The 13,769-nt window shown below is 36.9% G+C and overlaps 2 protein-coding genes across 4 annotated transcripts in view; one reads left to right on the top strand and one right to left on the bottom strand.

Moving 5' to 3' along the window:
• LOC106871355 (alsin) overlaps positions 1-13,769 on the top strand; it is a 97,302-nt gene that overhangs the window by 33,948 nt on the left and 49,585 nt on the right. For 2 of the 3 annotated variants that reach the window (XM_052970013.2, XM_052970012.2), the window contains exon 2: positions 13,162-13,406. In XM_052970013.2, coding sequence (XP_052825973.1) covers positions 13,162-13,406 — 245 coding nt within the window. Of the gene's footprint in view, positions 1-12,306; positions 12,387-13,161; positions 13,407-13,769 lie in introns of all 3 variants that reach the window. The other variant, XM_089356290.1, reaches the window with a different exon arrangement.
• On the bottom strand, positions 2,504-4,383 carry LOC128248556 (uncharacterized). The gene has a single exon (XM_052970014.2). The coding sequence runs from the start codon at positions 3,848-3,850 to the stop codon at positions 2,546-2,548; it is 1,305 nt and encodes a 434-aa protein (XP_052825974.1). The 5' UTR covers positions 3,851-4,383; the 3' UTR covers positions 2,504-2,545.

Below are 13,769 nucleotides of genomic sequence, written 5' to 3'. Positions count from 1 at the left end.
AGATTTGACTGTTGCTTCTAGCAAGTCGAGCATCCACTTAGAGAGGCTCCCTCTTTTACTTGCAATAATTGTTGCTGGTGTTGTCCTAATTTTCTAATCGTTATTTTTAATTGCTGCATAAATGACGTTGAGATTTCTAGTCATACGTTATCATTTACACCCATTATCCGTTAGTGTTGCTGTTTAACCCCAGGCTGGCTCTGGTTGTCCAGACCTATGATCAAAAACAATCCAGCTATATATAACCTCTTATTTATTTTTTTAAAAGTTTTTTTTTTTTTACTTGTTTCAGTCATTAGACTGTGGCCATGCTAGGGTACCACCTTGAAGAATTTTTCATCGAATGGACTGACCCCACTTTTGTTTTAAGGCTGGCATTTATTCTATCTGTCTCTTTTGCTAAACTGCTAAGTTAGGGGGATGTAAACGTACCAATGCCGGTTGTCCACCACTGCTGGGAAACAGACACAGATACAAAGACAAACACACATACACACATTATATATATATGACAGGCTTCTTTCAGTTTCCATCTACCAAATACACACACAAAGCTTTTGTTGGCCTGAGGCTGCCCTTGTTATCTTTTATATGCCATCAGATATGGTATGGCGGTAAGAAGCTTTCTTCTCAACCACATGGTTCTGGGTTCAGTCCCACTGCATGGCACCTTGGGCAAGTGTCTTCTACATTTTTATTTCTGACTTTTACATAGCTGAGGCTTGAAATGTTTATGGATGCATACCTGATCGTTATAGACGTTATACAAGATCTTTTTTACTCAATAGTTTTATAAAATATATTTGAAAACTTTCACTTACATTAAAAACTACTAGAAATTTTAGCATTTTTCTCATAAGAAGGTAAAAAGAAGGTAAAAAGAAGGTAGAATTTTACATCTACATGAAAGTTTTCACAGATATAAAATGGCTATCAAATTTGTTAACAGAAAGACATTATATATCTCTGTGTATACACACACACACACACACACACATATATATATACATATATATATATATATATATATATATATATATATATATATATATATATATATATATATATATATGTATGAGGCTTTTTTGGAGCTGGATTTTCTATGGGGAGCAGGCCCTTGCTTACCCCCAACGTCAGTTTCTAGACATGAGTGGTCCCGAGCCCAAGGCCTCTACCATGATTTTTAAGAAATGTGGTGGAAAGCCTCATGACAACAAAGGAGAATGGGCACCAGCCAGCTCAAAGGTTAGGTGGGCTGCACCTGCCTACCTCAGCATTGAGGCAGATGTGGCCACCCCTGTTAACGGAGACAAAACCTGGATTTAAAACACTGGATGATGATGATGATGATGATGATATATATGTGTGTGTGTGTGTGCTAAACCTTTCTTTAAATTTGTTGAGATGTTCTTTTTTGTGTTTTCAACTTCTTAAAAAGCTTTGTTTGTTTCAAGCTGGGATAATTACCTGGGTTAGAAAAAAAACCCAGAACAATGTGTATACATTTACAGCTATTTTTTTTTATACCTGTTTTCTAACAATGCAATATATATTGTTACATGTAATGTGCTAATGTCTTAAAAAAGACCCTTTTACCTTTACGACTTATATTACCCCCTTTTTTTTATTATTTTGTTAGCATTTATGTAGTCAGGGTTTAAAGTGTTTATAAATGGGTCCCTGGTATTTGTAGAACTTTTTACTCAGCAGTTTTACAGAATGCATTTGAAAACTCACTTAAATTAAAGATTACTGGAAAATTTAGTTCCCAATTAGAAAGGACCTCGTTATAATCTGATATTCATTAAAAAAGAATATATATATATATATATATATATTTACACATGTATAAACTGCATCCTTAATTTAATGTTTAAATCTTGCTACAAATTTTTTTTCCTTTCATAATTTAAAGCTTTGCCCCATATAAGTCACACCCCAGTTTTTTTTTTTCCATTAAAATAAAGCATTTGACTATGTGACTTATACACAAGTAAATACAGTATACAAGGGAATGCTGAAAAGTTCCTGCTTTTAAGGGTATCATGAAAGGCCTGGTTGGAGGCCCAACCTTCTGGGTTCTTTCACAGGGCTTAGAAAAACTGCGGGACTGCTGCAATAAGTGTGTGAATCTGAGAGGAGAATATGTTGACTAAAATCTTAATTAACTGATCCTCCTGTATTTTCTTTTACTGAAAGCCAGGAACTTTTTAGCATCCCCTTGTATATATGTATATATATATATATATATATATATATATATATATATATATATATATATATGTATATATTTATATAAAGGGCATTATTACAGAAAAATAATAACGCCACACAGTGGACTTCTCAAAATAACCACATTTAGTACCTAATGCGAGGAAAAAACAACCAACAGAAGATGACCAACTTTCTTTTAAAATAAACTTAATTGTGTATCGACCGATGTATGTATTAATATATTCTGCAAAGTGACTTTTTTAAAGGTATGTTTTGTAAAACATAACAGTTTGAAAATTCACAAAAAGATATTTTTTTTATTATTTTGATTTCAACAACAACAGCAACAACAACAACAAAAATACGAATACCATTTAGAACTCACTTTGGTAGTTTGTATTTGATTTTGTGGCATTTCTGTTGGACTGAAATGAGGAAAGCGAAGGGGTTTGCTAAATATTGGTGTTAAAAAGTTTGATGTTATTTTCTGCGAAATTGTCAGGTGAGGTAAAATCCGTTGTCCAATAAAAATCGGTATCCTGAATCTTAGTTTCCCGCTTAATCCAGAAAAAGTGATCTCAACTTGTAAATAGTGGGACACTTGAAATAATTTGCATTTGTACTGACTGGTACACAAGGCTGCATTCTTGTGAATAGGAAGGAAAATCTGGAATTTATTTTGCTTCTTTTCATTCTGTGATGGTTCCTCTATTGGACTAGGGTCCTTTGAACGCACATGCGAAATGCATTTAGAGAAACGTTCACTCTTTTCCTCAAACTGAACCAACTGGTTAAGTGTTCCTGTAATTTTCGAAACTGATTTTGTTGGCCATCCTGGGTCGATAGCTATCTGGAGACCAAGGCAGATCCTCTCTCCTGGTTCATATAACCTCTTGTCAAGGGTTAAGACAATGTGAACTTGTTTTCCACGACTGAACTTTAATTTGGTTTTCTCTTCGTGATTCACGGGAATCAATGCCTCTGACAGTCTGTTTACTAGGCTACTGGGAGATTCTTCAACTTGGAAGTGTTTCTTTCTCAGTAGCACAGTATGGGGGTCCCTTGATTGAAAATTGTAGCTTGACGGATGAATATTGAGGGGTGTATGAATATAAATGGCTATAAAGTAGGTAATTTCTAATACAACTGTGTTTTTATCTTCATAGAGCAATGATGATGGTATATCTGGTGGTAACCAGTATTTATACTGTGAGCTGTACAAGCCTGGCATAGCAATCATCCTTTCATGAGGATTACCCAGAACAGCAAACTTTTTATTCATGAAAACCTTTTTAGGGGCACCTCCGATTCCTGTTTGTAGATATGTAGCACTGCTTTGACCAACGATAATCATTTCAATAAATTGTAACTCCAAAGGATGTTTTATGTAAAACTCCAAGTCAATAGTCATCTGTTCACCAGGCTCGTAACTTGAATCATCTGCTTTTTTAGTGTAGATTTGAAAATATGATAAAGGGCTTGAGTTCCGTACCCTGTGTGTAGATCTACCCAGAGTTGGGAAGGATGTAAACACTTGGTGTATATCTCTACTCGATAGTGACTTTCGGATCGGTGCTCGATGACGTGAATGATATGTCGATTGACTCAAAGTTTTCCTCCTTAGAGTTGTCATCATTCGACCAGTTATTGAATCTGAAAAGTGATTTCTGATTCTATGAGGGGAAAGTTTTTCTTAAACTTGTATGATTTGCAGAAATCTCTGTTATGATGACACGTCTCCAGTTGAAGAAAATAATTTCTCAGCAAATCTTATTTATTTTGCTTTCCAGTGTTAAAGCAGTTGAGGAGTAGTTGCAGATTGTAGACTGTAATGCTTATTGTAGATGTATGTGCTAGCAAACTGGTTAAAGCACTTCTATACTCACAAATTTTTGTTTGTTTCTGTTTTAGTTTTTATTAAAGGTGTGTCATTGTAAAGTGATGTATCCAGCAAGCAATTTCTTTTTATAGCTAAGACGGCAACTTTTTGTTTTTAGTGATTTCCATGCACACAGTACAGATAATGCTCGCCTCAGGGGGGAGAAAACAGGTTCTACCTAAGTGTCATTTGCCAGCACCATACATAATACTGATTGACCAATAATGAAGCTGGATTGATATACAGAATGTTAAACACACTGTTCCTTTAAATTATGGAGGATATATATATATATATATATATATATATATAAAAATTATCAATTCAGTGTCTGAGTTATTTATTCATTCCATTTCCAACTTATATACTGGGAAGAAAATACAAAGCAACATTCTGTCATGTAACTTTTCTATGTTAGCTATCAATATGATTGGCTCCTGGTTATTGTTGGCTTGTTTTTTTTTAAACAAGTAATTTTTTTTCTTCTCAATTTGCTGAATGATGTTTCTAAATTTCCCATGAAGGCATATGCTTTCATTCTATCTGATTGTTTTCTTGGGAAAAAGGTTTTGTGGAGATTTAATTTGAATAAACTGACAAGAAACAAGAAAGAAATCACTGTTGTTTAATAATGACAAACTAGAACTTGATGAGGGAAGCATTTCAACTCTCTCTCTCTCTCTCTCTCTCTCTCTCTCTCTCTCTCTCTCTCTCTCTCCCTCTCTATCTCTCTTTCTCTCTCTCTCTCTCTCTCTCTCTCTCTCTTGCTCTTGCTCTTGCTCGTTATTTATCAGATGCAGTGGGACTGGCATGAGACAATTGGGTGTAGCTGTTTGGGCATTGCTGATCTGGCCTGGCTGACTGGACATTCAGCCTATTTTGGTGACAGTACTTTCTGGTGCTGGAGGAAAATTTACACACTCACACGCATGCTACACTCTTGGAGTGGTTGGTGTTAGGAAGGGCATCCAGCTGTAGAAACTTTGCCAGATCAGATTGAGCCTGGTGCAGCCTCTGGCTTGCCAGTCCTCAGTCAAACCGTCCAACCCATGCCAGCATGGAAAGCGGACAGTAAATGATAATGATGATTATAACATGCACTTGTGCTCAGATGTGTGTGTGTGTGTGTATGTAAAAACCATGCCAAAACAGACAAAGAAGTCTGGTGCAGTCTTCTGCCTGGTCAGATCCTGTCAAACTGTCCAGCCCATGCCAGCATGGAAAGCGGACGTTAAATGATGATGATGATGATGATGATGATGATGACATGCACTTGTGCTCAGAAGTGTGTGAAGGCATGTGGCTTAGTGGTTGGGTGAGTTGCAGTCACACTTCTGAGATTGTGGTTTCAATTCTCAGGCTGGTTGCACATTGTGTTCTTGAGCAAAGCACTTCATTTCACATTGCTTCAGTCTGCTCAGCTGTAAATGGGCAACCCTTCCGATCAGGGGGAATGTTGGCCTGCTCTCCTAGCCAGCGGGGGGGGGGGGGGGCCTTCATTTCAAAGCTAAGATAATACAAAGTGCATTGTGACCAGCGATGTATAACAACATCTGATAGTCTGATCAATCCTTCAATTGCTATTTTACTCTACTGGACCCCACCCCCTCCATAGCCATTCGATGTTTAAAAAATCCTATATATTTGAATATTATTGGGAATTGTATAAAAAAAATTGTTTAAATATTTTGAATATCGAAGAAGTATAACCAATTTGTTGCAGATAAATTTCAACCACAAAATCTTACATGAACCCCAGTTCAGAGTCACTGAGTTTAATGGTTTGAGAAAGAATTTGAGCAGTGGGAAGGGAATTCTTGATAGATTCAGATGTGGGAGATTTAGGATTGATTGAACCAGTTTGAGGAAGAAGAGAAGTGCACTGACTTGGGGTAAGAAGACATGGTTTCTCAACTGTATAAAAATGTCAAACTCAGAAGAATCGGAGGCATTGGGTTGGCAACTTGGGAGAAGGGGCATAACCTGACCATGGACTAGTAATTGGAGTGTGTTAATGTATTCATATTTGCTAGCTGTTGTTTCTGGCTTTGAGAAGAAGTTGTAGCCTTTGTGATAGAAATATTTGTCATAATACTATAGAAGACAGCTGGAAACTATTCTGTGCGTTTCTTTCATTATTTCTTAATTTCAAGTCCCAACTTCTAATCCCACCAAATATTATGAAGAAATTATTATCTCCCTTGTATTAACTGCCTACTAGGGGACTCCATGTATCCATGTATTCCAGTACAGCTTTCCCAATCAAATATCAATTCTTTCTCTGCAAGGTTTGTGTCTCTTGTATATTTTTATTATTGCTGTTACTTTTCTGTCAAAACATGAGAATGTATAAAGTAACTGAAGTTGGTATGTGGGTTTTGCTGAGATAGCTGAGAGAGAAAGTGGGGGGGGGGGGGGGGTTGTGTGAAAAGTTCAAAGAGTCAAAAGAAAACCTGTTGGACCTTTATAATGATATACAAAAAGTAATGCAACAATCCAGTGCAGTGGAAGCAGGTGCAGACCAGACATGCACTTGTATGTTTTTTTCTAGTTGACAAGTAAATGACAAATTTCTTGTTAATGTTATAAAAGTTAAAAGTAAGATTCTGTCATGAAACGAAGATGATAAAAATATATTTATATATGTCATACCCCTAATTTAGTGCTAAATCTTGGTACAAAGATTGTCATGCATACCATGAAAGTTTTAGCTTTCTCCCATGTATAAGTCACAACCCTGTTTTTGCAGTTTTGATCAAGTATAAAAATAGTGCAGCTTATAAAGGAGTAAATGCTGTGAGTTCACTAAAAGTGGATTTTAAAAGATTTCCTTTAACAATTTACATTTGCAGGACTGTTTTAATATGTCAGATATTTAAACTAGCAAGTTCTTGAATCACAAAATGCTACTAAATTAGAACCTAATAGAAAAGTACTGTCTGTCTGTCTGTCTGTCTGTCTGTCTATCTGTCTGTTTGCCTCTCTGTCTGTCTGTCTGTTTGCCTCTCTGTCCAGCTGGCAATCATGAGGTTGTGGATTCAATTCCTGGACTGGGCAGCACATTGTGTCCTTGAGCAAGGCACTTCGTTTCCATGTTACACCACTCTACTCAACTAGAATGAGTACCACTGGAATGCTGGTGCACTCCCATCAGTTTTTGCATCCTGGATGTTCTACCTGGTCAAGGTTGAGAGAAGCAAAACGGTGACCATATCTGTAATTACATAGACACTTAAGAACAATTAGTGAAAATATGGTATATGCTACCTTGTCATAATTGCAAGTAATAGCTGTGTGGCGAAGAGGCTTGCTTCCCAACCATGTGATTTCAGGTTCAGTCCTACTGCATAGCACCTTGAGTGTTTTCTACCAAAGTCCTGGGTGGATCAAAGCCTTGTGAGTGGATTTGGTAGACAAAAGCTGAAAGAAACCATTGTACGTGTGTGTGTGTGTGTATGTTGGGTGTGTTTTGGCATCATGTGATTGTAAATGAGCATTGCCACCACACAGGCAAGGTTGTTTGTTTCTGTAATAAACATGTCTGGCCATTGGAACTATTACCTTGCTTTAAAACAGATGAGGGTTGAAGACAGGAAGGGCATCTAGTTGTAGAAAATCTGCCTTAACAAATTCCATCTGACCCGAGCAAGTATGGAAAAGTGGATGCAAAATGGATGATGATGCTATATAAAATAACACGAACAATGTAATTATAAAGTGGAATGGTACCTAATTTTCAGCAAGGCATTTCCTGTGGCAAGTATTGCCTAGTTTGTAATCACAGTACAGTTGCTGGAGTAAGATTAACCCTTTAGCACTGAAACAGGCCATGTCAGGATCAAATATTCTTTTTGTTTTATGTCCTATCCAACCAGATCCAGCCTCTTACATCTAACCTACAATGTCATTCTAAAAATAAGCTGTCATATCCTTGAAATCGTAATGTTTCAAGATAATGCATGATTAATTTAAAATGTGCTGGTTGCCAGAACTGCCTGAATGGCCCTCGTGCCGGTGGCACGTAAAATCACCTACTACATTCTCAGAGTGGTTGGCGTTAGGAAGGGCATCCAGCTGTTGAAACTTTGCCAGATCAGATTGAGCCTTGTGCAGCCTCTGGCTCACCAGTCCTCAGTCAAACCGTCCAACCCATGCCAGCATGGAAAGCAGACGTTAAACGATGGTGATGATGATGTGAATAAACAAGTGTTACATTTGATAGAGTAATCCAAATGCTAAAGGGCTAAATCTTTCATTATACATTTGAATTTTTCTATTAACTGGACAATATAGGCACAGCTGTGGCTGTGTGGTAAGGAGTTTGGCTCCCAACCACATGGTTCTGGGTTCAGTCCCACATTGTGGCACTTTGAGTAAGTGTCTTCTATTATAGTGTCGGGGCCAATCAAAGTCTTGTCAGTGGATTTGGTTGACAGAAACTGAAAGAAGCCTATCATATATGTATGTGTGTGTGTTTGTCTCCCATTACCACTTGCTAGCTGGTGTTGGTGTGTTTACGTCCCCATAACTTAGCAGTTTTGGTAAAAGAAACCGTTGGAATAAATACCAGACTTCAAAAAGAAAAAAAAAACGTACAGGGGTTGATTCATCTAACTAAAAATTCTTCAAGGCGTTGCCCCAGTATGGCTGTGGTCTAATGACTGAACTGAGTAAGATATAAAAGAAAAGATTTTAAAAAATACATGAAACAGATTCTTGTAATTCCCAAGTAATGTCAGCTTCAATTAAAGCATGTTTAATGTTTTATCTCCAGCCCTGTATCTCCATAGCTTTGTCTCTTTTCACACAGAGTAGCAAATACGTAGGTGTAGTTAGCAAAAAACATATTTGATGGATTCCCAGAAAGGAAGGCAGTGTGTGAGATGGTTGGCAGGGTGGGGGTTAGTAAAGTGGGCAGTTGAGTATACTGGAATAACCAGCCTTCAAAATGTAAACCAGTTTATCAGACAGCAAGGTTTGCAAAGTAATGCAGCACAGTAGAGACCAATAAATCAAACCAATGATCAATAGCAAATAAAACTCAGAATCCAAATTAATTAGCTCTGGTCTGGTCTTCACAGCCATCTTGCATTTGAAATTTCCTTTAATTTCTGTAGAATACCAATGCACTTGGTGCTTATAAATTTGTTTACAGAATGCATGTGTGTGTGTAAAAAGCAAATAAGTAACAAGGATGTCAAGGTATCAGTGCATTACGGCCATTTCAAATGGCTCCATTACATCAATTTGAAATACACTGATGAAAAATTTGTTAAAAAATTATAATGGAAAATCCTGTATGTTGAAAACCTATATAATCTTATGATTCTGAGGAAGGTGAGGAATTTCAAATTGATGTAATGCTTGCATTGATTGATTAAATGGAGCCGCCTGAAATGGCCGTAATACACAAATACCTTGACATCTTTGTTACTTATTTGCTTTTTATTCACCTTATTTCAAGCTGTGTGGACAATACCGGAGACTGACTTGGTGCCTCAACCTAAGTACCTAATTCAGTTGAATCTTATATATCATAATCATCATTATTGTCGTCTAACGTCTGCTTTCCATGCTGGCATGGGTTGGATGGTTTGACTGAGGGCTGGCAAGGCAGATGGCTACACCTGGCTCCAATCTGATTTGGTAGAGTTTCTACAGCTGGATGCCCTTCTTAACACCAACCACTCCGAGAGTGTAGTGGGTGCTTTAGACCTTGCTTCCACACCTGAAACTTCTCCTCTAGTTCTGATAGTGACTCAGCTATTAGAGCAAGGTTATCAGCATAGAGAAGCTCCCAGGGGCATCCCATCTTGAATTCCTCTGTTATTGCCTGGAGGACTATGAAGTATAAGAGGGGGCTGAGGACTGATCCTTGATGGACCCCTACCCCTACCTGGAATTCTTCACTTTACTCATTGCCAACCTTCACCTTACTGACAGCATCCCTGTACATGGCTTATACAGCTCTCACTAACCATTCATCTATCCCTAGTTTCCGCATTGATATATATATATATATATATATATATATATATATATATATATATATATATATATGATGAGCTTCTTTCAGTTTCCATCTATGAAATCCACTCACAAGGCTTTAGTTGGGCCACAGCTATAGCATCAGGCTTAATTTAATTTAAACAGTCAGTTAGGGACTAACTTACTAGCTTCGGATTCCACTCTCTCTCCAGCTTATCATACCGATCACTATCTTTGTTTCAATGTTCACTTTTCCATGTTTGCATGTGTTGGCCAGAATTTTATTTAGGCAGATTTTCTATGACTGGATGCCCTTCCTGTTGCCAGTGACACATGACAAACTGAGACTACTGTATTTTCCAGCTGGCAAATCAACATAGTATATAATGTAAACATGTAGTGTAAACATTCAAACATCGTCGCTATCTTTCCAAATCCTGCTGCATTTCTCATGGAATTTTTGGTCCTCCAAAGTCGTCTTGGTGCATAGGTTAACCTACCTCTTTTGGTTACAAATTTTAGCCTAAAAAACTTGACTTTTACAGTAAGTGATGACCTTACTGCTGAAGTTGCTTAAGTTACATTGAGTTTCCTGTGACTTAAGTAATTTTAGAACTTGAATCTTCAGTTACGAGAGAGAGAGAAATAGAATGAGAGAAACACATGCACACAACAAAAGTCTCTTTGACAACATTCCATGGATTTGGTCATCAAGAACGGAGACAAAATCTCACAAAGCTCCCATTAAAAACACCAAGCACATGATTTGAAATATTGTGTGCTTTTCTTTTTTTAAATAAAAATTCTTTCCTTTGACTAACTTCACAGTTTATTAATTTGTATAAATTTACCCTAAACCGTTTGTTGTTGATTTTTATTTTTTCTGATTCATTTCTATAAACATTGAAAATGTAAATATCACAAAATATTCTCTTTATTTTATTTATGACAAAACATCATCAAAATTCAATTTTGAATCTGTTTCATTCTATTGTATTGTATTGCTCCATTGAATTTAAGATCTCTCAATTCATCATAACGTTCTATCTGTGTATGTATGACTGTATGTATGTATATACAAGCACATTGTGTGTGTGTGTGTGTGTGTGTGTGTGTGTGTGTGTGTGTGTGTATATGTGTGTTGTATGTAAGTGTTTGTATGTGCCTGTTAATTTGTATTCCTCACAAAGTCACTCCTCATAGACATAAACCTCAGAGTAATGGAGCCCTCACATTAAAACAATGTCGTCAACTTTATAGAGTTAGCACCAATAATATATATTCAGTGCATAGCCCCAAGGAGTATGTTTGTACTATGAATGACAGTTACCCTGACGTCTGCCACAGACTCAGCCAGTCTCTCAACTGCAGTTTCTGTTGCCAGTTAATGTGGTAAATATACCTGATACTGTATTTTTTCAGGACTTTTTTTTTTATCTAATTGCAAATGCTTGGTAGCACTCGGGTTCAAATCTGCTGCTCTCTCTTTTAGATACACACACACACACACATGCCATCACTATAATCATCATTTTAATGTCCACTTTTCGATGCTTGCATGGGTCAGATGGAATTTGTTGAGGCAGATTTTCTAGCCCTTCCTGTTACCAACCGTCACCTGTCTCCAAGTGAGACATTCATTAAGTTTGTGACAAACATTGACACCAACTTTCTGCTATCGGCATTTCCAAATGTTGGTGGCTATAATATTGGCTGTTGGACTCTTGTACAGTGAAGCTGATAGGAGAATCAGGAGAATAAGAGAATACATACATAAAACATTCAAATCTGCACATGCACTGACATCAAATACTGCACACATACACACAAACATGTACAAATACCCTGTTGATGTTGTTGAAATTCCTATGAAGGAGCCTTAGATCTAGGTTAGAAACCTGCTCTTTATTGGCAAGAAATCTTGAAATAAAACTGAATAATAACATACATACATACATACATACATGCGTACATACATGCGTACACATGTACATACATACATACATACTTACTACTATCAGTTGTGTCCTCGAAAATAGAAAACAGATACATTGATTACAGTAAAATTGTGTATTTTAGGTCAAACCAGTAACTGTGTTCATGCTCATGGGAAAAGATCTAATAATATGAATATTTGATGTAATGTCTGTCATATTACTTGATATATATTTTCAGTTCTCACTATCTCTTTCTTTATTATCTTGTTTTTTATTTTAAATTAACAGCGATCGTTTTATTCCATTTCATCTGCTTCACTTGGCTTAACTGCTGATGTAATGACATTGCATTACAATTAGACAACCAGGTCAAGTATACTTTTAAGCAATCTTCAATGAATTCACTATCTCTTCCATCTCGCTTGACAACCGATGGTGGTGTGTTTACGTCCCCGTAACTTAGCGGTTCGGCAAAAGAGACCGATAGAATAAATACTAGGCTTCCAAAGAATAAGTCCTGAGGTTGATTTGCTCGACTAAAAGGCGGTGCTCCCGCATGGCCGCAGTCAAATGACTGAAACAAGTAAAAGAGTGTACAAATAAGGAAAAAAATAAATAAATAGTTACCTGGGTAGCAAAAATTCACATATATAATTAAAAAGCAATGCAATAATACATTATGGAGGATATATCATAAACAATAATTATTTATGAATATATTGATGGCCAAATATGTTATCATAAAATGCATGAAAGAAGAATATTTATAGTTATGAACAAGTCACAATTATAATTGAGAGAGTTTCAAAAACCCTTACATGTATATTTATATGGGGGGGGGGGGCTGAAAGTTCCTGGCTTTGGGTAAAAGAAAATACAGGAGGATCAGTTAATTATGATTTTACTCATCGTATTCCCCTCTCAGATTCACGCATCTATTGCAAGGGTACTTCAGTTTTCCTAAGCCCTGTAAAAGAACTCAGACGGTTGGGCCTCCAACCAGGCCTTTCACGATACCCTTAAAACCAAGAACTTTTCAGCACCCACCCACTCGTTTATATGTTTGTGTGTGTTTGTATGTATTTACATGTATGCATTCATATTTATAGTCTATCATTATCTTTTTCTTTTTTCTTTTTACAGTGAGGAAGAAAAAGATGGAATTGTTTGCCTTTGGGAAGGATACTATGGAGATATACGACTGCAAACATTCGACATATTTTCCAACAAGGTCATCAAGAGAGTCTCCCTTGGTTTTGACCACAGTCTTTTCATCAGCCAAAAAGCTGAGGTGTTTGCTTTGGGCAGTAATAGCCGTTGTCAACTGGGACTCAATGGGTTGACAAAAACCTCAATCACTACCCCACAAGTATTGGAAATATTCAATGGTGAGTAATTATTTTTACAGGTGTTTATGTATTGATTTCATATCCAGGTACAATAAGCTACAAATTTGCTCGGAAGAAGGAATCGGATGTGTGTCATTCATGCCTTTATTGGCAGTCTTCGTGCTGTTACATGAATACATGGCGTGACTCTGTGGTCAAGAATTTTCTTTTGTAAACATCAGCCAAGTGGTTTCATGTTTGATGCGCAAGTGCTGTAGATGTGTGTCTTTTACCACATCTTTAGGTTGACCAGCATATTCTGAGTGAAACAGATGGAAACTGTGTGGAAACCTGTCAGAAACCTGTCAGAAACCTGCACAGACATCTCAAAAGTAGACAGACACCACCATTTTTGAAAGATCT

The sequence above is a fragment of the Octopus bimaculoides genome, chromosome 8 (genome assembly GCF_046866305.1).
Source record: "Octopus bimaculoides isolate indiv1 chromosome 8, ASM4686630v1, whole genome shotgun sequence".
NCBI classification, from domain to species: Eukaryota; Metazoa; Mollusca; class Cephalopoda; order Octopoda; family Octopodidae; genus Octopus; species Octopus bimaculoides.
Note: the sequence above shows the minus strand (reverse complement) of the source record. Positions and strands in the feature narration are given on the sequence as shown.

Bases quoted from the DNA above. Each gene is read 5' to 3' on its own strand.
- LOC128248556 (XM_052970014.2), bottom strand. From the start codon at position 3,850: ATGATGACAACTCTAAGGAGGAAAACTTTGAGTCAATCGACATATCAT.